General features: G+C 39.7%; 1 protein-coding gene across 5 annotated transcripts in view; it reads right to left on the bottom strand.

Annotated features, from left to right (window-relative positions):
* Positions 1-201: 201 nt before the first annotated feature.
* Positions 202-23,162, bottom strand: part of LOC109915737 (protein-glutamine gamma-glutamyltransferase 2-like) — a 48,570-nt gene continuing 25,609 nt past the window's right edge. The window contains exons 10-14 of one of the 5 annotated variants that reach the window (XM_048608435.1): positions 20,737-21,006; positions 16,599-16,759; positions 15,699-15,832; positions 12,375-12,558; positions 202-219 (exon numbers count right to left, since the gene is read on the bottom strand). In XM_048608435.1, the coding sequence (XP_048464392.1) occupies positions 12,402-12,558; positions 15,699-15,832; positions 16,599-16,759; positions 20,737-21,006 (722 nt within the window). In that variant the 3' untranslated portion in view covers positions 202-219; positions 12,375-12,401. Of the gene's footprint in view, positions 220-11,346; positions 12,559-15,698; positions 15,833-16,598; positions 16,760-20,736; positions 21,007-23,162 lie in introns of those variants that run through there. The other 4 variants (XM_048608432.1, XM_048608433.1, XM_048608434.1 and 1 more) reach the window with 4 other exon arrangements.

The following is a 23,162-nucleotide window of genomic DNA, read 5'->3' as shown; positions in this document are numbered from 1 at the left end:
AGAGGATACTCAAGGAAAATTCATTGAAGTTCTTGAGGTCATGAATACAACAAATTGCAATGTAAACATCAAGAATGAAACTTGGATTCACACAAATTTGTTCTCCATGAGAACATAATCTAAATCAGAATACTCAACAGAACAACAGGGAATTATGCTGATCATTCCATCAAAATATTCAAAAGATCTTTAGCCATCTTCCATCAGTGTGGCTGCTTTCTGAAAGTGAGCAGATAGTTCACAACTCAATGTGGCACTACAATGAGAAGAGCAATAATCACACAGGAAGTAGAGTCCGCATGCACTTAGCTCCAGCAAAAACTACTAGTTCTGCAATTTTAAGAATGACTTGGAACTAGTTCTCATGCCAAGCTGCAACTATGCTAATATTGTAACCAATGCTCTTGTGGTTTTCTGTATGCCTGTGCACATAATCTGTATGATAGAGTGTTGAGTTTCTTTCAAGACAGATGCCTGAATCTAAATAAAAACCGAAAGAACTGCGGATGCTGTAAATCAGGAACAAAAACAAAATTGCTGGAAAAGCTCAGCAGGTCTGGCAGCATCTGTGAAGGAAAAAAACAGAGTTAACGTTTCGGGTCCGGTGACCCTTCCTCAGAACTGAGTTTGTCTGAGATGTCTGAAACTGCTTATGTGCACCATTATGAGATCTCAGACTTACATATACAGTTTGATTTATATGCTTACATCTTTGACTGGCTGATTAACATATTGATTAACTGTCTGTTTGTTCATAAACTACCTGCTGACTGAATGGATAGAGAGTAAGATCTATGCCTCTTATATCACAGCATCACATATCATGATAGCATCTGGTTGTCTTAAACGCATTGTGTCTTTCTGTAATCTGTGCAATAATATAACAGTAACTGGGCAAAGATGACCTTTCAAAATGACCATGCTCTCTGAGGATGAGATCAAAATGGGGGAAAATGTGAGGCTGAAAGGACCATTAAGGACCAAATATGTCTCTGGTTTATAGCATTTAAAGATCAGGGCCGCAATAATTTCTAGAGCATTGAGTGTGATCGCGCCCAGTAGTGACCTATAGCTCTAACATTGCTGAAGTTTGTAACATCCGTGAAAGAATACTTGTTTGCAGTGGCATAACTGAATCTTCAGACACATTTTTAGCACAAACCTGCAATATCATCCCAGAATTATGGTAATTTACTTCACAGAGGAAGCCATTCGTTCCTCGTTCCCACATTGGCGAACAAGGAGTCATCCAGTCTAAGTCCACTTCCTAGCATTTTGTCTTTACTATCATGGGTTACAGTATTTTAAATGTGTATCAAAAATATTTCTAAAATGTTATAAGGGTTTCTACCTGAGATTAACCACATATTATGCCACTGATAACCACTTGTTATCCCACTTTCAGGTAGTGAGTTCCAGATCCTCATCATCTCCTGGAAGAAACATCTTCTTGAGTGCTGGCTAAACTTCATGCTTCTTACCCTAAAGATATGCCTCCTTAGTATGGGCTGCCCTTCTTAGTCACATTATCTGTACCTCTCAGAATGTTATGCACTTCAATTAGGTCTCCTCTCTGCCTCCTCTGTCCAAAGGAAAGCCATTGCTGCCTGTTCAGGCTATTCTCAAAATTAAAAGTTACCTGTCCAAGTGGCATTCTCATTAATTGCCTCTTTACTCTCTTTAATGCAATCATATTTTTCCTGTTGTACAGTTACCAGAGCTTCATGCATACTCCAGCTGCTGTGTTCCATACAGCTCCAGCATAATCTCCCAGTCTTTATATTCTCGATCTCAGCTACATATAGCCAAATATCCTTTTTACCTTCTTGATCACCTTACATACTTGTTCAGACCCACACTTTCTAGGATAAGGTCCAGGCCCCTGTTCTTGTGCATTGCCTTGTTAAATCTCCCCATTTGCAATGCCTCACACTTGCCTGGATTTGAACTTCATTTACCACTGTTCCACCCACTCGGCCAGTCCATTAATATCTATGTGCAGTGTATACCTTTCTTCTTCATTATCAACCATGTGACCAAATTATGCATCATCTACAGACTTCTTAATCATATTCCCACCATTTCAGATCATTGATGCATATCACATAGAACTGAACACATTGTGGTCCCCACTGACAACAGACTGCCCTTTACAAAATCACCCATCAACAATTACCTTTTGCTTCCTGCCACTGAGCCAATTTTCAATTCAACTTGCTAGTTTACATTGCATTTCATGGGCCTTTATTTTCATGGCCTGTCTGCCATGTTGGATCTTATCAAAATCCCTGCTAAAATCCATCAATACTGCATGAAACGCTGCATCCTCATCAATACCACTTGTTATCCCCTCACAAACCATAATCATAGTGGTCAGACTCAATAAGTCCACGTTGTTTGTCTCAGAATAATCTAAGTCATTCTAAATGAAGATTCATCCTGTTGGTCAAAATAATTTCTAATAGTTTCTTCGTTGTAACTCTCCCCCAATGGTATTGTGGGTGCACATATACCAACTGAACTGCACAGTTCAAGCGCAACTAAGGATGGGCAATAAATGCTGGCCCAGCCAATGATTCATTTGCGTCCCATGAATGAATAAATGATGTAATTTGGTGACCCTTGATCTGGAAGAAGTTAACATACAAGAAATGTGTGGCTATCGGACAAAGAAGCTACTGCAATAAAGAACAAAGGAGAGCTACAGCAGAGAGGAGGACATTGAAGAATATTCACACAAAGCCATGCATATACAATACAGCTAACCAGGACAGAAAAGATAAAGGCTGAAGCAGAAATTGTATATTGAACAGTTCTATAGCTACAGTTCAGTTTTGCAGAGCCAACCAGACCGTTTAATGAGGTTTATATAACAAGTCAAATAAAGGAATGTCTGGGGAATTTGTGCCATCAAGACTTTCTGGAACTTAGTTATCAATGTTGAGCAAGAGTGTGTTGTTTGCGTGACAACTATCTCCCAGGGTTTCAGGTGGAGTGGAGCAGGTAACTCAAGAGCCAATTCCATTGACTAAGAAAATAAGTTCCACGTTTCAGAGACTGAGTTGGAAAAGTGAGATTGCATGCAATATTACAGTTGAGCACAGATTGATATGAATGCTTGCAATCTCAAAATAGTCTTTGTTATATCAGCTATTCCACATGTAATTTATAGCACATAGCAACCATAATTTGCCTGTTAAAACATGTTTAATTACTGCAGATTCTGATTCATGTTAGACTAAAAGCTACAAAAAGTGTAATCTTGTTAGTAATTTAATTTAGGCACCATCAATAAAACTCACTATTTTGGTGATGATTTCTAACTGGTCTATCTACACCAACATTATGGAAACATTGTAGGTGTGCCTGCACCTCATGTATCATAGCAGCTCAAGAAGGCAGTTCATTATCATTCTGTTACAGACAATTAAGTTTGGCCAATAAATGTGGCTTTGTTAGCAATGCCCATATCCCTTCGAAGAATTTTTAAAAAATACATATTTTCATTGACACTCAAGGCAAACTTACGTAAATGCACCTCAACAGTTTTACAAATTCATGGCATATTCACTGTGATTCTTTAACATAGGCATTGAGTCACATTCATGCCCAGTAATAATTCAAGAATTTCTTTTTAAAGCTGCTGGCAGGAAACAGAAAATCTTTTTTCAAAACCAGCTTCCAAGTCACCTTAACTCCATCTATATTAGTCAAATCGAAACAAAGTGAGCACATCCAAAAGCATCTAAAAATATAGACTAATTTTCCAAATAATAAGTTGCCTAAATTCTTAAGCGTGTTTTGTGGGGTCGTGACAATATTTTGTCTCAAGAGCTGAATCAACAAAATATTTGAATTCTCTAACAGCCCGAGTAATCCAAAACAAAATGCAGATAAAATTGGCATAGATTTCATGGTTAAAAATGGTAGTAAGTCAAACAACATAATGTGTAAAGCAGATAGCAGCTTCCAGTTGTAAGAATACTGGTGGACTGGCACAGTAGAGCACTGGTAGCAGAATGAATGCTGTCATCCTTACAGAGGGCAATAGCTTCATGCTTGATGGAGCCACTATCGCTCTGCTAGGATAGTGCATGAGCTATCTGTTAAAGGATAGAGTGCTGGACTGGCGTGAGAACCTGCAAACCCTTTTGAACTTTAATATCCATAGCCATCATGGTAGCAATCTGAGTGCTAGTGGCTGCAAGGTAGGCACACATGATTATAGTCTAAGCTTGCACTGCAGCACTCTAATGATGAATGGATTCTGCTGGTGCTCCAAAGAAAACTCCGACATCGGCCATCAGATGCTGCATCAGAGTTGGGTCCTCATGTATATTATGGAACTTGGCCACTAATTATGTAGAGGAAATGAATGGGCTCCATGATGTGCAAGACCGTATGCAACCATGCTGTTGATTGCTCTAAATCCTTTGGCAGTGAAAAATGGTTATAAGTCATAGAATCATAGAATCATACAGCATGGAAATAGACCATTTGATCCAACCAGTCCATACCGACTATGTTCCTAAACTAAACTAGTCCCACCTGCCTGTACTTGGCCTACATCCCTCCAAACCTTTCCTATTCATGAACTTACCCAAATGTCTTTTAAACATTGTAACTGTACCTGCATCCATCACTTTCTCTGGCAGTTCATTCCACACATGTACCACTGGCTGTAAAAAATATTTGCCCCTCATGTCTTTTTTTAAATCTTTCCCCTCTCACTTTAAAAATGTTCCCCCAAGTTTTGAACTCCCCCACCCTAGGAAAAAGACCCTTGTCATTCACTTTATCTATGCCCCTCGTGATGTTATAAACCTCTATAAGATCACCCCTCAAAGTTTCACACTCCAGTGAAAAATGTTTCAGTCTATTAAGCCTCTCCTCACTCAAATTCTCCATTCCTGGGATCATTCTAGTAATTTTTTTTCTCAATCCTCTCCAGTTGAATAATATCCTTCCCAGAGCAGGGTGACCAGAACTGCACACAGTACTCAAGAGGCCTCACCAACATCCTGTACAACTTCAACATGACATCCCAACTCCTATACTCAAAAGTCAGAGCAATGAAGGCAAGTGTGCTAAATGCCTTCTAACCACCCTGTCTAATTGGGATGCAAATTTCAAAGAATTATGTACCTGAATCCTTATGCATCTCTGTTCTATGATATTACCTATGGCCCTGCTATTAATTGTATAAGTCCTGTCCAATATCTCACACTATAATCTATTGCCATTCCTCAGCCGATTGAACCAATTGATCAAGATCTCTTTGTAATCTTAGATAACCTTCTTCACTGTCTACTATACCACCAATTTTGGTGTCATTTGCAAACTTACTAACCATGCCTCCTTTATTCTCATCCAAATCATTTATATAAAGTACAAACAAAAGTGGATTCAGCATCGATCCCTGTGGAACACTGCTGGTCACAGGCCTCCAGTCTGAAAAAGTAACTCTCCACCACCACCATCTGTCTCCTACCATGAAGCTAATTTTGTATCCAACTGGTAGCTCAAGCTGAATCCTATGTAATCTAACTTTATTAATTAGTCTACCATGCAGAACCTCATCAAAGACTTCACTAAAGTCCAAGTAAACAATGTCTATCACTCTGCCTTCACCAACCTTTTTGGCTGCCTCTAAAAAAAGGATCAATCACGTTTGTAAGACACAATTTTCCTCACACAAAACCATGTTGACAATCCCTAATCAATCCTTGCCTCTCCAAATGCATGTAAATTATTATCTAGCATTTCTGCCAATTAACCAGTCACTTTCACTGAACAAAATAACCAAAAGAACTGCAGATGCTTGAAATTAGAAACAAAAACAGTTGGCTGGAAAAACTGACCTGATGTGGCAGCATCTGTGGAGAGAAAGCAGAGTTAATGTTTCAAGATAAGTGACACTTCATCAGAAAGGTAAGGTCTTCAGTTCTGAACAACAGGAATACTGTAAACATTTTTAGTCCCCTTAGCTAAGGAAAGATATACTGGCATTGGGGACAGTCCAGAAAAGGTTCATTAGGTTGAAACCAGGTCTGGAGGGATTGTCTTATGAGGAGGGGTTGAGTACTCATTGGTATTTAGAAGAATGGGAGGGGATCTTATTGAAACATGCAGGATTCTTAGGGGACTTGAGAGGATAGATGTGGAAAACTTGCTTCCCCTTGTGGGAGAGTCCAGGACCAGAGGGCATCATCTCAGAATAAGAGATTCCCCATTGAAGACAGAGATAAGGAGTATTTTTTTCTCTCAAATGGTAGTGTTGCGAAGTCGGGTAGAACAGTTGTTGGTTGGAAGACTAGAGTTATAATTTGGTGTTTATAAAATATTGATGTTTATAAAGGCAGTGTGTGGTCCCTTTAAAAGATAATGTGCTTTTTCTAGGCTTGGAGAAAAAGAAACGTCTGTGGGCAGCTTGTGGTTTGCAGGCTTACAGAGCATCTGAATTGTAACATTTGTATCAAATGCTGTATAGTTAGCAGTCCAAACCACAATTTGTTTTATCATCAAGACAACAAGTTTGAATTTAGTCAATTAATTTAAACCAGGCACTTAGATACTAAAAGCCAATTAAATTTAAATCTGATGGTTTTGGCAATACTGGACCAATCCTATTGTAAGAAATTGAGATGTTATCAAGGGTATAACAGATGGGACAGTTGCAAAATTGGCAGAAAGCGAACTGCCATCTGCTAAGAGATCAGCTCTCTCAGCTTTTAGAGAGAGCATCATCTAAATAAAGTTAATATTCCTGACAAAAGAATTTGAAGGAAAAGGCATTCCTGACTGAAGATCAATGGAGAAGGCACAGAATATTCTGGAAGATGTAACCTGGCTGTAATTTCAAGGGACTAAGTTCTAATTTTTTTTATTTTGGTTTATATAAGTGGGATTTGTTTAGTTTGCTAATAGTTCAGTTAATTTGTTCACTGTTAGAGTTAGATAAATAAACTGTTACTTGTTGATTATAGAGTGAGCATCAGGAGTTTATTTCATTTAACTACTCCTTTGTAATACATTGGGGGAGTGCGAGGCAGATTATATCACTTTTCACACTTCTTTTAACAGATTATAGGGCAAGGTGAGCCTCTCTGGGTATCTCTGTTTTAGTTATCAGAGGTGGGGTCGACCTCCGCTCTGTAACACTAGTGAAGCTGTGGAATTTTTTATCACAAAGGGTTTTTGAGGCTGAGTTTTTAAGTGTATTCAAAGCTGAGATGGACAGCTCATTAATCAGTAAGTGATTCAAGTGTTACAAGGATAAGACGGGAAAGTGGAGTTGGGGATTGTCAGATCAGCTATGATCTCATTGAATGGTGGAGTAGACTCAATGAGCTGAATGGTTTACTTTTGCTCCTATATCTTATGGTTTTATATTCCAGTTGCCTACCTACTTATTGATGGTTCCTGTATGCTGATATTTTGCAATTCAAGTACAAGGACACTCAGGTGCCTCCATCTCAAAGCATTCTGCCAAGCACCTCCAATTAAATTATGTTCTGATTCTTTTTAACGTGCCTTCAAATGTAACAAGTTCTCCAGCTCTGCTGTAAAACACTTCAGACATCTGATGAAAGATGTACTGCAGACTTGCTCAAATTAATGAAATCCCCTGACCCCGCTTCAAATCATTTTTTTTTCTCTATTAACATATCATCTTCATATCGCCAGAAAGTGTGATGCAGTGCAATGCAGTAAGAGGATATTGTTGTAGGCTATGAATAGGGTGAAAAAGTTATCCCATTATCCCTTTAGTGAAGTGCAATATTTTTGATTTGTTTTTAAACTAAGAACTTCAGATGCTTGTGCTGATGGCATGCTACGGGGATTGTTAGTGTCATATATTATATTGGTTTGACGGCACCCTTCTTAAATCTTCGTGATCCTCTTTTGCTCTATCACGTGCTGTTCTGTCTACCTTCTGATAATGTCATATGTACATATATATATATATATATCCATCAGGAGTGGTGGACCTCCTCTTGAGAAATACCCATGTAAGGAATAGGGATGAAAATCTGCCATTGTTTAAAACAGTAAGATGCAAGTTTTAGTTATGTGCAGGCAGTATAACAATATATTGCTGCACAAAATGTTTCCCAGTTGCAGAAATCATTGATGCAGATCTCCTTACCTTCATGTTCAGAAACTCCTTGCTCTGTCCCAATTAATTCTGGCAACAACTGAGGCTGTATGCTGGCAATTTAAATTACCTACAATGCATTGGAAGCATAGGAGTTGTGAGGCTTCATGATAATAAGAGAGCACTCAGGAGTTAGTGGGCAAATTGATTTGAGTCTAAAATGCACAGGGATTTAGCATCTAACACCAAAACATTCAATTTCTTCATCACCAATGTTGCAGTAAGTGCCACTTATAAAATGCACTGTAGCCATCACAGAGTCTGTGACAGCACCACCAAATTTTACATTCTTTACCATTTAGTAGGATAAGGGCAGCAAGGGTATGACATCAAGTTACACACGATCCTAACTTAATATACCACTGCAACTAGGTCAAATGCCTGGAACTCACTCACTAACAGGTCTGTGGGTGTACATTGATAACAAGGTCTTTAGCGGTTCAAGAAAGCAGATGACCACAATATTCTCAGGAGAAATGGGGTTTGGCAAGAAATGCTGGCTACCAACTTCCACATCCCATGAATAGATAAAGGAAAATGCGTTGGTAAAGATTATTCCTTTCATTGCTATGACCAAGATTTTGGATGTATGAAAATAGGAGAGAGAAACTGAATGTGAAAGCTCATTTCTTGAGGTGGTAGATGTACCACAGTTTTAACATTCCAGCAAAGAGCTATTAATCAATAATTGGCAAATTAAACATTGAGCTCTTCCCAAAATATTATAAGCCAGCTCCATTCCTCTCATTTAGGTTACATAGTTATAATTATTTCTCCACATGCAATGACTAAAGCAATGGGTAAATCCTCAACAATGATATCTGTGAAGATTCTACCAATTTTTCTCCAAACCCTCAGTGGACATCCAGCAAAACTGTGGAGAAATTATGTGAACAGCCATTTGTGCCATTGTCCCAGGATTTCTTCCAAACTTCCATTTGAATGGCCTAACATTAAAACTACACTTCTCTATAAATATGTGACCCATTTGTTCATTTTAAAACACAGAGGAAACATTCCACAAACTGTAAACTGCAATTGATGAAACATTCAAATGAAGAATGGATGTTGCACGCATTCACAATATGTTGCTGTTGAAAACAATTGTTAACATAATCCTCCAGGGGTCTGAACAAGGTTGGCTAAGGCAGGAAATGTGACAGAATCATACAGAATGTCCAGCAAGGCCTATCTTAACATTGGGAACAACTCATTGCATCTTTTAATTAAGTTCCGGGCATTGAGGCAAGATTCTCGCTAGGCAGTTGTGAGTTGCCTATCAAACGGGGGTCATTGCTCATTCACTGCACATTTTGCCTCATTAATGTGCAGCTTCTGATCATGCCACCCATCACAAGACAACTCAACATCGAGAATTTGCCACAGAAGTCAAAGCTTGACCTAGCGTCTTCAGCTCACCACTGGCTGTGAAGGGCCTCCGTGTTGGACACCACACAACAGCATTTTATGGCACATTCCAATGCACTCCACATCCATGGACACTGGCATCTGATGTGTGCCAGCTGGTAAAAACCCTCATGACACATCTTAGATTGACCTACAGTACTCTTCTGTACTTCAGTGTTGCACCTTGGCGTACAACAACAATCATTGTAATGCTGTAGAATGAGTGCTCTACACTTAAGGACATGCACTAGCTCATGGGCTGGACCAGGGTGCATCTCTGAGCTGTTCACTTGCTCTCTTAGCATTGTGGGCCTACCTGGATGCTCACAGCATACATGCCTTGCTTTGCCTTGCCTTATCAAGAACCTTGTCTTTGGTTGTCAGCAAACCTCAGTCAAGTAAAAGTAGATAGCTTTGAGCCATGTCAAATTCTCTCAGCACAGTCAGTTAAGGGCAGCCTCCGATTCCAAGCTAAGGGCTTGGACATGGTCAGTCAGCCACAGAGGGGCTGGGCTCCGTCAAAAGGGGCGAGGAGCCAAAAATCAACAAAAATAACAAAGTGTGGAGCTGGAGGTACACAACAGACCAGGCAGCATCGGAGGAACAGGAAAGCTAACGTTTCGGGCCGGGACCCTTCTTCAGATCTTCAGAACCGAAATGTCAGCTTTCCTGCTCCTCTGATGCTGCCTGGCCTGCTGTGTTCCTCCAGCTCCACACTCCATTATCTCTGACCCCAGAATCTGCAGTTCTCGCTATCTCAAAAATCAACAACCTGTTTTGATTCTTTCTGCCCTTCTCTCGGCTGTTTTGCACCTGGAATGAAGGGATGTGAGAGTAGGAGGAACAGCAATTACTGTTGGTGCAATTGTGGAGATGCCCTGAACAAGTGTGTAGACAGCGCAGAGGGCATTGCAGGGTTAGAGCTGTCAAGCAATGGGGTGGGCGGCAGTGAATGGGGAAGATGTTTCAGGAAATAGTGTTAGTGGTAGAACATGAGCTCTGGTAGGGAATAGTACAGTACTGTAGCAGAAATAAAATGAGTGTGAGACAGCGCAGAGAAGCTAATGGCACTTCTACTGGTGGAGTGGAGAAGAACACTAGCCTTCTTCCTACATAGCTCCACGACCCTCCAAATGACTCAGACTGCACTGATCTGGGTGACACCTTTGGACCAGGCTGGCATGGGCTGGTGCTGAAGCTTCCTCTGATGGTCCTGGGAGAAGAGAGCATTCTGTGTCTGCACTACCCCATCCAGCAGGACCCCTAGGACCCTTCCTGTAAAGCACTGCACCAATTTTCCCTTATCTGCTATGACCCAGCAAATGTCAAGAACAGAGCAAAGCAGCTCCAGACTGCATGTGTTCCACCTTGTGCACAACAGTCTTTTAAATGTGGTAGTGGCACCAGGAGGTTTGTCCATTCGGCATATATTGGCAGCCAAGAGCTGTTCTGGCTGTGGTGAGTGGTAGGATTGGGCTAGAATCAGATGAATAGATTGTTGTAGGGGTGGGCTGATTAGGTAATGAGGCACATTTGGTAAGATGCATCAAAAGAACACGCAAAGCCTTGCAGAGAGAACCTCTCCACGAAACTCAACGAAACTGTCACATGCAAAAAAGACTCAGCCCAATGACTCAGCCCCTGAGAATTACAGTTAAACAGAGCTCATTCAGTACCTGGTTTAATCTCACCAGAATCAGCCAGAATATCAGCCAGAAACCATAAACATAGCAATCAAAAAGTGTTGGTGCATTTCACTAATACATCAAAATGGTCTACAATTTTGTCATTAAGTCAATTTTATTATTTCTTGAAAGACATTGTAAAACTAAAAGCAGAGTCACATTCAATATGTGGGTATATTCTATTTCTGATCCAGTGAAAGAAAAGTAATTGTCATAAACACTTGGTTTAACGTAGTTATAATGTTAAAGTATTCCACAATGATGAAAAATAGTTGTTACGTGTGTCATGTTGGATAGAATGCTACCCAGCTCCCTGGTGAATGTTGTATCAATATCAGCAAAAGAAGTCCGTGATATATGGGACCAATTAACTGTAATATATCAGCGCTGGATCTGGGCTCTGCAGAAAGTTTGAAAGCAGAGGAGCAATTATGTTGAACTTAACATTCAGATTAATGAAGTCTGCAGAGAGCATTATAACATCGAAGATAAAGATCTATTGAAACAACAGACAACCAAGTGACTTCACTCCACATTGTACGAGCAAATTACTCTAGACTCTAAATATTAGCTTACTCTATGGATGTTGGCTGACCCGCTGTGATCTCCAGCATTTGTTGTTTTCAGGACTTCACTCCACACCAAGATTTAGAAAAAAATTTTAAGTTAAAAATCAAGGGCAGAAAACATATTCACTAAGCCACTATCTAGTCTCTAGGCATTACTCTGCATCATTCATTTTTAATCTAGAATTAAACATGGTTAGCATGTTGATCTCTTTGATCCTTTTTTGGAAGATTGAATCAGTTGCCATCTGTTATGGAGGCTTTCCATTTGGCATTTGTGTTATCTTGGCCATCTAAAGAAAAAATCTGTGATAAAAACTTATCATCAATATAGAAAATAATGTTACAATGTGACTGCATCATGTAATAAAGGAGTTAGTGACAATAAAAATGGACTTAAAAATCAAAAAGTAGCTCTAGATAATATCTCAAAATTAGCCCTCAAAGAGAAAAGAACATTTTGATCTCTGAACTAGAACTTTTAATGGATTGACAGACAAAACTAAACTACAAATCTGCAACATTATATAAGACTGCATGCTAATAGATTTGTACTACCAGTGGGGATTCCAAGATCTTGTTGGATCATTTTTCTCCATCTTGAACATCAATATTTGCGTATCCTTTTACATCCTTCAAATTATCACTGTCAAAATCCACAGTTAGTTTCTTCAGCCCAATTTTCTTAGGAATAATTGAAATCTCCTTTGTAATCACTTCTCCAGGATTTAACGTCCCAAGCCTAAAGAAATGAAAGAATTGCATCAAAATAGTATTGTTCATGATCTCAAAACATCTCAAAGCGCTTTACTGTCAATGAGGCAATAAGGAAGCATAGTCAGTGATGTACTGTAAGAAAAAGGGCAGACTTTTTTGCACACAGCAAACACTTGCGAACAATGTCATCATGTCCAGACATTTAGAACGAAAATAAAACAAGGAACTGCAGTTGCTGAAAATGCAATCAGATTTAAAGATCTTGACTGAGTGATAAATATTAGCCAGGCCTTTGAGGATAATACAACAGTGCATTACTAGTACAGCTCTGGAGTGCCATCCTTGATTTTTGTGTTCAAAATAATACACAAGCGGCATGGTGGCTCAGTGATCAACACTGCTGGCTCTCAGTGCCAGGGATCCACATTCGATTCTGCCTCGACTAACTGTCTGTGTGGAGTTTACACATTCTCCCCATGTCTGTGTGGGTTTCCTCTGGGTGCTTTGATTTTCTCCCACAATCCAATCATGCGCAGATTACACGGATTGGCCGTGCTAAATCGCCATAGTGTGCAGGGATGTGCAGGCTGGGTGGATTAGCCATGGGAAATGCAGGGTTATATGGATAGGGTAGAGGGTGGGTCTGAGTGAGATGCTCTTCAGACGGTCAGTGTGGACTTGATGGGTTGAGTGTCCTGGAGGACATCTTGAACTCACAACTCTATGACACATCAGCATCAGTTCTACCAACTCAGCCTAAGCTGACAGGTGATGAATTAAGAACAAAGTAGTTACAGAACCTTTAAACAATATTAAAGTTTCCAAATTTTTTTCTAATATTATATTCCAACGATTACACCTGAAATCTTCTTTACAGCTTGATCATGATCTTCACTGTAATTTTATCACTTATTTTCTTTGTTTTAGTCTGTGTGTCATATTATTAATCGTACTATCTAATTGGACAGAAATCATGACAATTATATCTTTCTGTTGTCCCAATGGTAAATATTAAAATTAATTAATTATTTGTCTCAATCTGTTCCATGTTATTGAGTTTCTATGATATATCTACTTTACACATTGTTATGATCCCAGCTTCCCCTATTATTGGATCAAAAAAAGTGGTGGGGGCTAAATAGTGAGGAGGATAGCTTAGCATATAGAAGGATATAGATGGGCTGGGTGTATGGGCTGATAAATAGCAAATGGAATTCAATCTGAATAAATGTGAGATGATTCATTTGGACAGAACAAACAAGGCAAGAGAATACATAATGAACAGTAGGACCGTGGGAAGCACCGAGGATCAGAAGGACTTTTGTGTGCATGTGCTCCTGTCCCTAGCAGGACAGATGGATAAAGTGGTAAAGAAGACCTATAGTATACTTGCCTTTATTTGTTGAGGTATAGAATTTAAGAACAGGGAGGTTATGCCGAACCATATCAAATGTTGTTTAGGCCACACCTAGAGTGTTGCATACACCTCTGGAATACACAATATAGGAGGGATGTGTCAGCACTGGAGAGGGTGTAGAGAAGATTTACCAGGATGTTGCCTGAGCTGGAGAGTTTCAGTCATGATCAGACATTGAAAAGACTAAGGCTGTTTCTTTATAGTAGAGGAAATTGAGAAGGGACATGATTGAGATGTACAAAATTAGGTGGGGCATAGATAGGGTAGATAGGAAGAAACTGCTCCCCTTGATGGAGGGATCAATGACCGAGGGCAAAGATTTAAGGTAAGAGGCAGAAGTTTAGAGGAGATGTGAGAAAAAAAACCCTTTCACCCAGAGGCTGCTGGGAATCTGGAACTTACTGCCTGTAAGGGTGTTGGAGGCAAAACCTTCATGACATTCAAGAAGTATTTATATGTGAACTTTCAATGTCAAGGCTACAGGGCAATGGGCCAAGTGTTGGAAAATGAGATTAGAATAGTTAAGTAGTTGCTATTTGACACTATGACACAATGTGCTATAGACCCAGGTGATTCTATGACTTTAAAATTAGGCTTGAAAGATCTTATTTAGTTTTTATTTTCTTTATTTCATGTTATTTTCTTTACTTTTTCACTGAAACTTAAGCATGCAAGGAAGCAGATTTGGTTTTAACACAAAAAATGTTTATTACACAAAAGAAATTAAAATAAAATGGAACAGACCAAACTATTTACTCATAACAGTATTTGAAAGATTTCAAAACAGACAGCCAAACAAAAACCTATCTGTTTCCAACACCATCACTTTACAGTGCTCAAAAACTAGAGAAAGTTTGCTTCGACTTAACTATTTATTTCAATTTTCTGTCTTGAAAGTTTGATAGCCTTTTACTTGATTACTCACACACCTGATATCATACTTTCTTGGCTTCAAATAAAGCCTTCTCGTTTCTTAATAAATGTTTCAAGATATTAACAGAAAAAGACAGGGTAGATAAAGATAAATTTTTTCATTGGTTGAAGATTCTAGAACTTGGAGCATAGTCTGAGAATTAGGCCCGGATCATTCAGGAAAGATGTTTGAAAGCATTTCTACACACTAAGGGTGGCAGAGGTTTGGAACTCTCTTCAATAAATGGCAGCTGATATCAAATCAGTTATTAGTTTTAAATCAGAGATAGATACATTTTTGTTAAGCAAAGGCGTTAAGGGGTATGGTTCAAAGGCAGGTATATGAAGTTAGGTCACAGATCAACCATGATCTTATTAAAAGGTGGAATAGGCTAATGGCACTGAATGGCCTACTCCTATTCTTATGAAGTCGGCCAGCTTTTGGTCTGAAATTTTCAAACTAAACTTTTGTCTGACTCCAGTTAAGTTTTCTCACTGAAGCCACATGCTTTTCAAATTATAAATTTTTCCTAAGCAAAAATCAAATCTTGATTCTCCTGAACTAAAAGAAAGCTAATGACTTTCAATAGGTTTTCCTTCAATCATAAAACTCTTTGAACACAAAGTCACATTATCACTCCAAGAGAGATCCCAATCCCTGATAACTCCTGGTTTAAAATCATGGCTCCCAATGTACTGACAACTGTTAAACCCCAAATACGCATAGACCAAAATCCACATGCCACTAGCTCAAATTCAATACTCTAAATTAAATGATATTTTTATAAAACACTTAACATCACGATATGTTGATCATTTTCGGCGTTTTAACTTACCCTACTTCCATCTGACCATCAACCAAACCTGCGCCCTCAAGTGTGAAGACACCATTGGTCAGCTCCACAGGCAAGATATTCTCAAAACTGATTACAATTATCACCTTTTGGGATAGCACGGGGACATCTCGGACCTGAGAAAACAAACCAGTTATCCAGAATGCCCAAAATGTGAGTTTGTTACCCAAAACTCTACATTGCACTGGCACAGGAATGCCCCTAGATCATTGTGGCTGTGATGGAGAGGGAAATGAATTATTGCTGCAACATTCATGACCACAGGTGTCTACGTATTGACCAAAATGAGGTGGTGGAAAGCCTCTAGACCTGAACATCATTCATCTCAACCCTGGAGAAAATGTGCATTCCTTATTTTGGCTTCCTCTGCTTGCTACCCATGAGCTAGAATGTTTGCAGTGTAATAGCCTACAGTATACATACTTAGATTAGGTACATTTTAGGAGGGGAGGCAATACCCTAGTGGTATTATTGCTGGAATATTAATCTAGAAACCCAGGTTTTGTTCTGGGGACACAAGTTTGAATCCCACCATGGCAGATGGTGGAATTTGAATTCAATAATTATCTGGAATTAAAGACTCGAAGGACATCCATGAATCCATTGTCAATTGTCAGTAAAAACCCATCTAGTTCACTAATGTCCTGTAGGGAAGGAAATTGCCATCCTTATCTGGGCCACAATTTAATTAATTAATACCATTCTTAGTTGGGTTACATTAATAGCACATTTAAAAATTAGTGGAAATATTCTCTCAAGCCAAAGATAAATCTAATGGTCTCCCAGATTTTGACTGCAAAGTTTATAAAGAGAAACAAAGTGCAGATACAATAGATATATCAAAGGAAACAATAACAACTTCTAAACATGTTCTTTGATTACCTGAATTGAGATTTTAGGATTGATCAAAGAGATGTCCTTTAGTATGAACGCACTTTCATTTGTCGCTGCGTCAAATACAAGAGCTGTCAACCTGATTAGATTATACTTATCAAGCAGTTCACCATACTCTTGATAAGACATTTCCATCTCTACTGTTTTATCTGCAATATTAATTCAGATATAAAGAACAGGTTATCAAATTGATTTTTTTTTAAAAGAAATAGCCTTCAGCTATGGCATAAAGCAGAAACAAAGGATTAGTGGATTCCTATTAAATATTCAATAAAAAATTGTATAACTGATGGAAGCTTTCAATGCTTCATTGTCAAAATGTGTAACAATAGAACATAATACACTATAATAATTTAGGGCACCCACATGTTGTCATTTTTTTGATTAAAAAAACAAATTGAAAGCACTGTTACAATATATCCATAACTAAGTTGACATAACTGATCTATAATTACTGTAAAGTTCTATTTCAACGGGTTACTTCATTACATCACTTAGTAAACCTATAAACAGAATGATACACTGGAGACAAAATTTTTCTAACCCCTGAACTGTGTGGGAAATGATGAGTCAATTGGGAAAATAGGATGAGATCGGAAGAAATGAGATTCTCTTGTTGAGGAAAAAGAAGTCCAATTCTGCAACCAGGTTTTGAACATGAAAGTAAGAATCTCACAAGTGAATGGTGAGAAGCATATTTTCATGCCATTAGTAACCAATCTCATCTCATTGATATGCATTTTTCTATTGTCCCACAAGATGAATTGAAATTAGATGGCAACAATTCCCGAAATGAAAGTCAATGCGGATACCTGGTGAGTCCAGCTTACTAATTACTCCTCTTGGCCTTCACCTTGGAATAACAGCCTCCAGTATTTCAGTTATGTGCAATAGAGTGCCCACACTGCCCGTCCATTCAGATTAATATCGATCACATACCAGTCTCACCACAACATCAAGGAACTTCTCCAATCCAATTACAATGCAGTTCTACATTTTAATGATGCACTTTTGGAGCACACTGGCACCTCTCACTGTAATGTGGTTTCCAGGACACTGTGAGATGGGATAAGCAGCCATCTTATGGATTGGACCAGGTTTCACCTCAGGGCTCCTTGTTTGCTCTCCTTGCACTCATTCACTTTGCGCCTACTTGAATGATCACATCATGTCTGTCTTGCCTTGTCTTGTTTTGCCTTTTTGCATTTTGCTACCTCATCTAGAAGTTTAAAGCTCCCAGCACTTCTGTGTTGCCTTGCCATTCAATACAGACACAAAGCCAGGCAGCTTCTCAGTTGTGATCAGTCAAGGGGGTGAATATGTTGCGATATATCATGGTGTTACATCAATAGCAAGCTACCCCATGTGTTTGCAGCTTCCATGGCACGCATACTGCATGTCTTTCTGACAAATGACCATGTCTCAAAATCTAAGGGTCAAGTCAAGGCAGATTCTTATTAGTCCGAGACTCAACACAGTAAGTCATGGCCAGCATTCGCTTTCAGTTCAGGGCTTGAACATGGTTAGTCGCCGTTTGGCATAGTCAGGATCAGAGAATCTGTATCATTGCATTCTCGGGACCAGCCACAGTCAGGCCTGAAGGTCTAGCATAATCCAGTCTGGGGGTTCGTAGGAAGTCATCTGGGGAGCTGCACACAAGAATTCAATCACACAGCAGTTGGAGCTGTCTTTTCGATTCAGTCGGGGTAAGGAGGAGGAGTGGGCCACAATCACTCTTGGGAACGGCTCAAGGAAAATCAACAGGGGGGACTGTTGTGGCAGGAAAGCTGGGGAAATCAGTTCTAGGGCTGGGGGAAGCATGCCGAGATGTAAAAGGGACAATAGTTATTCAGGGGACAACTCAAAACAGAAAGGTGGGGGATGGTATTGCATTGGAGGACATGGGTACTATGGGAGGGGGTTCCTAGACAGTCACAATAAAACTGGCTTCAATGTGGATGACAGTCAGCATGATAGTTGGCAAGAGTAAGCTGTAGGGCCAGCTTTCAGGCATAAGGTTGTGAGAGGAAAGCATGGGCGGAAACAGTGCAAGTTCAGGATGGATGAATGGAGTGTCAGAAACAAAGGAACATGGAAGATCGCATTGGAGGACTCTTGATTTCCTCGCTGAACCTGTGACTCAGTCTGCTGAGCATGACATGTATTTCCTTCCATCCTCATGCAAATCATGAATGCAAAATGGAAATAGAAAATAGTTATGACCACTCCCAGAGTTGGGGGATTTTTTTTTTTGTGTCTGAGCTCACTGGTTCTACTTGTGAAATGTGCGGCTCTTCAAAGAACAAATTGTACTAGTCAAGCACTTATGCAGTACAGGTTGAAGATATTGGTGTTCACAGTACCCTATGTGTGAAACACATGCAGCATTCAATAATCCTGGTCATGAAGCAGTCTTGACCATGTCATTGACCATTGCAGATTGGCCATAGTCATCTCTATGAAGCAGAAGTGATTACTGATGAAAAGTCTCACCTGCCAGCTACAATTCATAAACACAATTGAAGATTGCATAAGTGTTACAAGGACAAGGAGCTGATATCCTCTCACCTTGCACTGTAAATATTCATCAACATGTTCTTATATGCAGTGCTGCCCTTCTTGGCTGATGTAGGATGTTGGGATGGGAGGGCATGGTTTCAGTAATCCGACTGTGCTTGCAATCTCTTCTTGTATTTGTATGGTATGGCTTGTACTGCATACATCAGAATAAGGTCTGCTACATCAAAGTTCCATATTACAGTCTTCCATGTTCCATTGTGTCAAGGTCTATGATAAACTGCTTCTTGTGAGTGAGGCTGACTGTGCACATGACCAAGGATATGTTCTGTTTCTGGTATTTCCTACACAGGCTCATTGGAACCATGAGCAATGGATCCAGCCACAGCAGAGTTCATTGTCCACAGCGTTACAATCATTCATTGACTTCAAATTTGCTGTGGCTTGAAAAGCAAGCAGTCCCTCTCTGTTCATAAAATCAAATGCCGCTTTTGTTTCTTTTTTTCATTTTTGCTACGGTTCAATAAAGGCTTTCCAGTATGTGATGTCTCACATTGTACAATGAGAAGATTGTACATGCTGGGGAAAGAATAGCAGTTTCTTCAACAGGTTTCAAAGATGGTAAGGGGCTATGAACAGGTACTGTATAGGTGGTAGCTTTGTTCTTGCAGCTACAGATACAATGACAATAGATCTGACATGTGATGATGTAAAAAAGCAAAACATTTATAAATGTGAGCTGGTATTTGCATTGACGCATCACCAATACTCTCTTGGTGCCCTCAGATGCTTTTCCTTTGCATTCTCATCCTATTCTGTGCTGCTAGCTAGCTGCAATTGATCTGGTGCATGGATACGACTTATAAGTAGTGTTGGTGTCGGGAATTCTGGGAGATCCTGGCAGCAATGTATACTTCTGCCATTGCTAAGTGGAAGGTAATACGAGCAGGGTGTGGCAAAAGTATGGTGCACAGCTAATGAGGGAAACTGTAGAAAATAATGTGAGAGAAACCTCACTAGGGCGCATCGAGAGAAACTCTCCATTGAAACTCATCGAAATTGGCACTTTCTGCTAAAAATAGGCCTTGAGTCTTAATGTAATATATCCAAAGCTTTGAAATAATATCTGACAATACTAAGTAAAAACCAAGATGACACAGTGTGGAGCTGGAGGAACACAGCAGGCCAGGCAGCATCAGAGGAGCAGGAAAGTTGACATTTCGGGTCAGGACCCTTGTTCAAAAATGGGGGACGGGGAAGAGAGTTCCGAAATAAATAGAGAGGAGGGGTGGGGCTGGGGATGGTGATAGGTGAGTGCAGGTAGGCAGTGGCAGGGATTGGTCAGTGAGGTGGGAGGAGCGGATAGGTGGGAGAGAAGATGGACAGGTTATGTCAGGTCAAGGAGGCGGGGATGAGAGGAAGAATTGGTCATGGGATGAGGATGGGGGTGGGGAGATTTTGAAACTGGTAAAGTCCACATTGAGACCATTGGGTTGTAGGCTCCCGAGGCAGAATATGAGGTGCTGCTCCTCCAGTTTGTGGGTGGTGTCACTGTGACAATGGAGAAGTAAAAACTGGCTAGGTATGAAACTAACCTCTGCCCTCTTACCTTTATGGCCTGCAACATATATCTCCTGCTGATACTTCTTTATACATTCCCCTCTTGATGATTTATTGTATTTCTTCTTCATGGCATTAATTTTGAGTTTACAGATTCTTTTTGTTGAATTCTTGTTGGAAATGACCGCAGACACTTTAACAGTGGTTCCATTATAAACTGGATCATTGGTCTTCAAACTCAACTGAAGTTGCTTTTCTGGCTTCAAAGGGACTCTTCTTTTTTCAGCCAACTGAAAAATTCTTCTCTCTTCTTCAGAGCCTTTAAAATAAATGGATTAAAGCTGTTACAGTAGAGAAAAAAAAAACTTTCCTGGCAGATGGGACACACAACAGGGTGCACCAGAAGTCATAAATAATGATTTATTTACTAAAGATTCATTGGAAAAGGAAAGAAGTCCAAAGGATTAACACATCAACACATAGCATGGTAATTCACCAAAAGGCTTCAAGCTCCAGACTACAGCACGGCCTTCAAATACGACAAATCAGCTGAAACCTGTTCGGTATACTGAAGTAAATGCAAAGGTCTAGGGGGTTGTCTTGTGGTGCACTGATAGTGTCCCTATCCCTGGACCAAGGTGGCCCAGGTTCAAGTCCCACCTGTTCCAGAGGTGTGTAACACCATGTCTCACAGGTTGATTAGAAGAATAGCTAAAATAATCTTTTTTTAAATTAAATGCAAAGGGCTCTTGAAATGCAATGATGCTGTCCTACCTCTGAATCAGGAGGCCTGGGCTCAAGTTCCACATGTTCCATGTGTGCAATAACATATTTGAACAGGTTGCTTAGAAGATATCTAAATTCAAGTGTCTATATATTGAAACAGCATAAGGCCAAATTATATTTATAATACTTGTTTTGTTTTCTGTCTAGACTGTTCTGACTGGTTGGTGATTTAGTGGCTGGAGCCTGGTACAATAATTGTTAATGGCAGCCAAACCAGTGACAAAAACAGTAAAAGGTAAGGGTGAGACCTAAGACAATTAATCATTTTTTACTACATAGACAGGATATAGCTCATGTCCTTGGGGCATTATCTCTTGACCAATTCAATATGCTGTAATAAATGTAATATTGCCCATAATGCATAAAATGCAAAAGTTTTCAATGTTGCTTTTTGATAGTAATACCACTTTAAGTCATTCCATTACTTGTGGAATCAATGACAGACCTGTAAAAATGAGATAAAGTCACCATTGTCCTATCAGACTACAGGGCTGCCCTCATTACAGAGAGACAAATGGTGGTGCTTTAACCTGAGGGTCACTGCGCCTCAGGTGAGGGGAGAGATGAGAAGGACAGCTGGTGTCACTCTGCTTGAGCAACTTACTGTCCACCAAACTGAGCTAACCATCCACTCCACATTCACCTTTAGGTTCACCAGATTTGGAAGGACAAAGCCTCTCTGCTCCTATGATGCTGCTTGGCCTGCTGTGTTCATCCAGCCCTGCACCTTGTTGTCTAGAGTTGTACTATTGGCTTTCATTATTCAGTAAATAATCCTTTAACTGTCAATTGTTAGGCTGTGATGAATTATGATGACAAACACTTTGCTGCTGTGGTACTGTGATATTGTCATCAAACACATAGTCCAAAAGCCTAGGTTAGTGCTGTAAGGATTTGGTTCAAATGCCACCATGGTAGTTGGTATTTAATTTATAGAGGTTTAAAATTGAGAGTTAGGCTCATAAAAGTTGGCCAAACCCATTTGGTTTACTAGTGTCCCTTCAGAAATCTGCCGTTTTTATCTGGCTGACTTATGACTCCAGATGCACATTAATGGATTGATTCTTCACTATCATCTGAAATGATCCAGCAAGCCACTTAGTTCAAAGCCAACTGGGGCTGGACAACAAATGCAGTCTTTGCTACCAATGCCAAGAACCCAAGCAAATATGTTAAAAAACTTGCATGACATTTTACAGCCATCACATGCTTTGATTTGTGACAATCCTGGCTGGAGCAGATGGAAAGTATTGGATGGGAATAGCATTGGAAGGAGGGCATAGCATGGGAAAAATGTTCATTACAGGAGTGAACAAGGTGATGAAATTTGTTAATGGGTCAAAATTGTGGAGACAAATAATAATTATAAATTATTATTTGAAAGTCATTATTTGTGCTAAAAATGAAGTTTCACTAGAGGTGAAAGAAAATAGTTTCTAAAAGCTGTCACGTGAATTAAAGGATATATCCGCAATTATTTAATGAACAACTCATACCCTCCAAGCTTCGATACTGTGTGTAGAAGGTTGATAGTATGCAGTTGTTATTTGGGAACTTTGGTTCTAAACTGGTAGAAAAATGCATTTTAGTTTTCTAAGAGATAGTAGGATCTGCCGGTGCTGGAGTCTGAGATAACAAGGTGTGGAGCTGGATGAACACAGCAGGCCAGGCAGCATCAGAGGAGCAGGA

The sequence above is a fragment of the Rhincodon typus genome, chromosome 19 (genome assembly GCF_021869965.1).
Source record: "Rhincodon typus isolate 14 chromosome 19, sRhiTyp1.1, whole genome shotgun sequence".
NCBI lineage: Eukaryota > Metazoa > Chordata > Chondrichthyes > Orectolobiformes > Rhincodontidae > Rhincodon > Rhincodon typus.
Note: the sequence above shows the minus strand (reverse complement) of the source record. Positions and strands in the feature narration are given on the sequence as shown.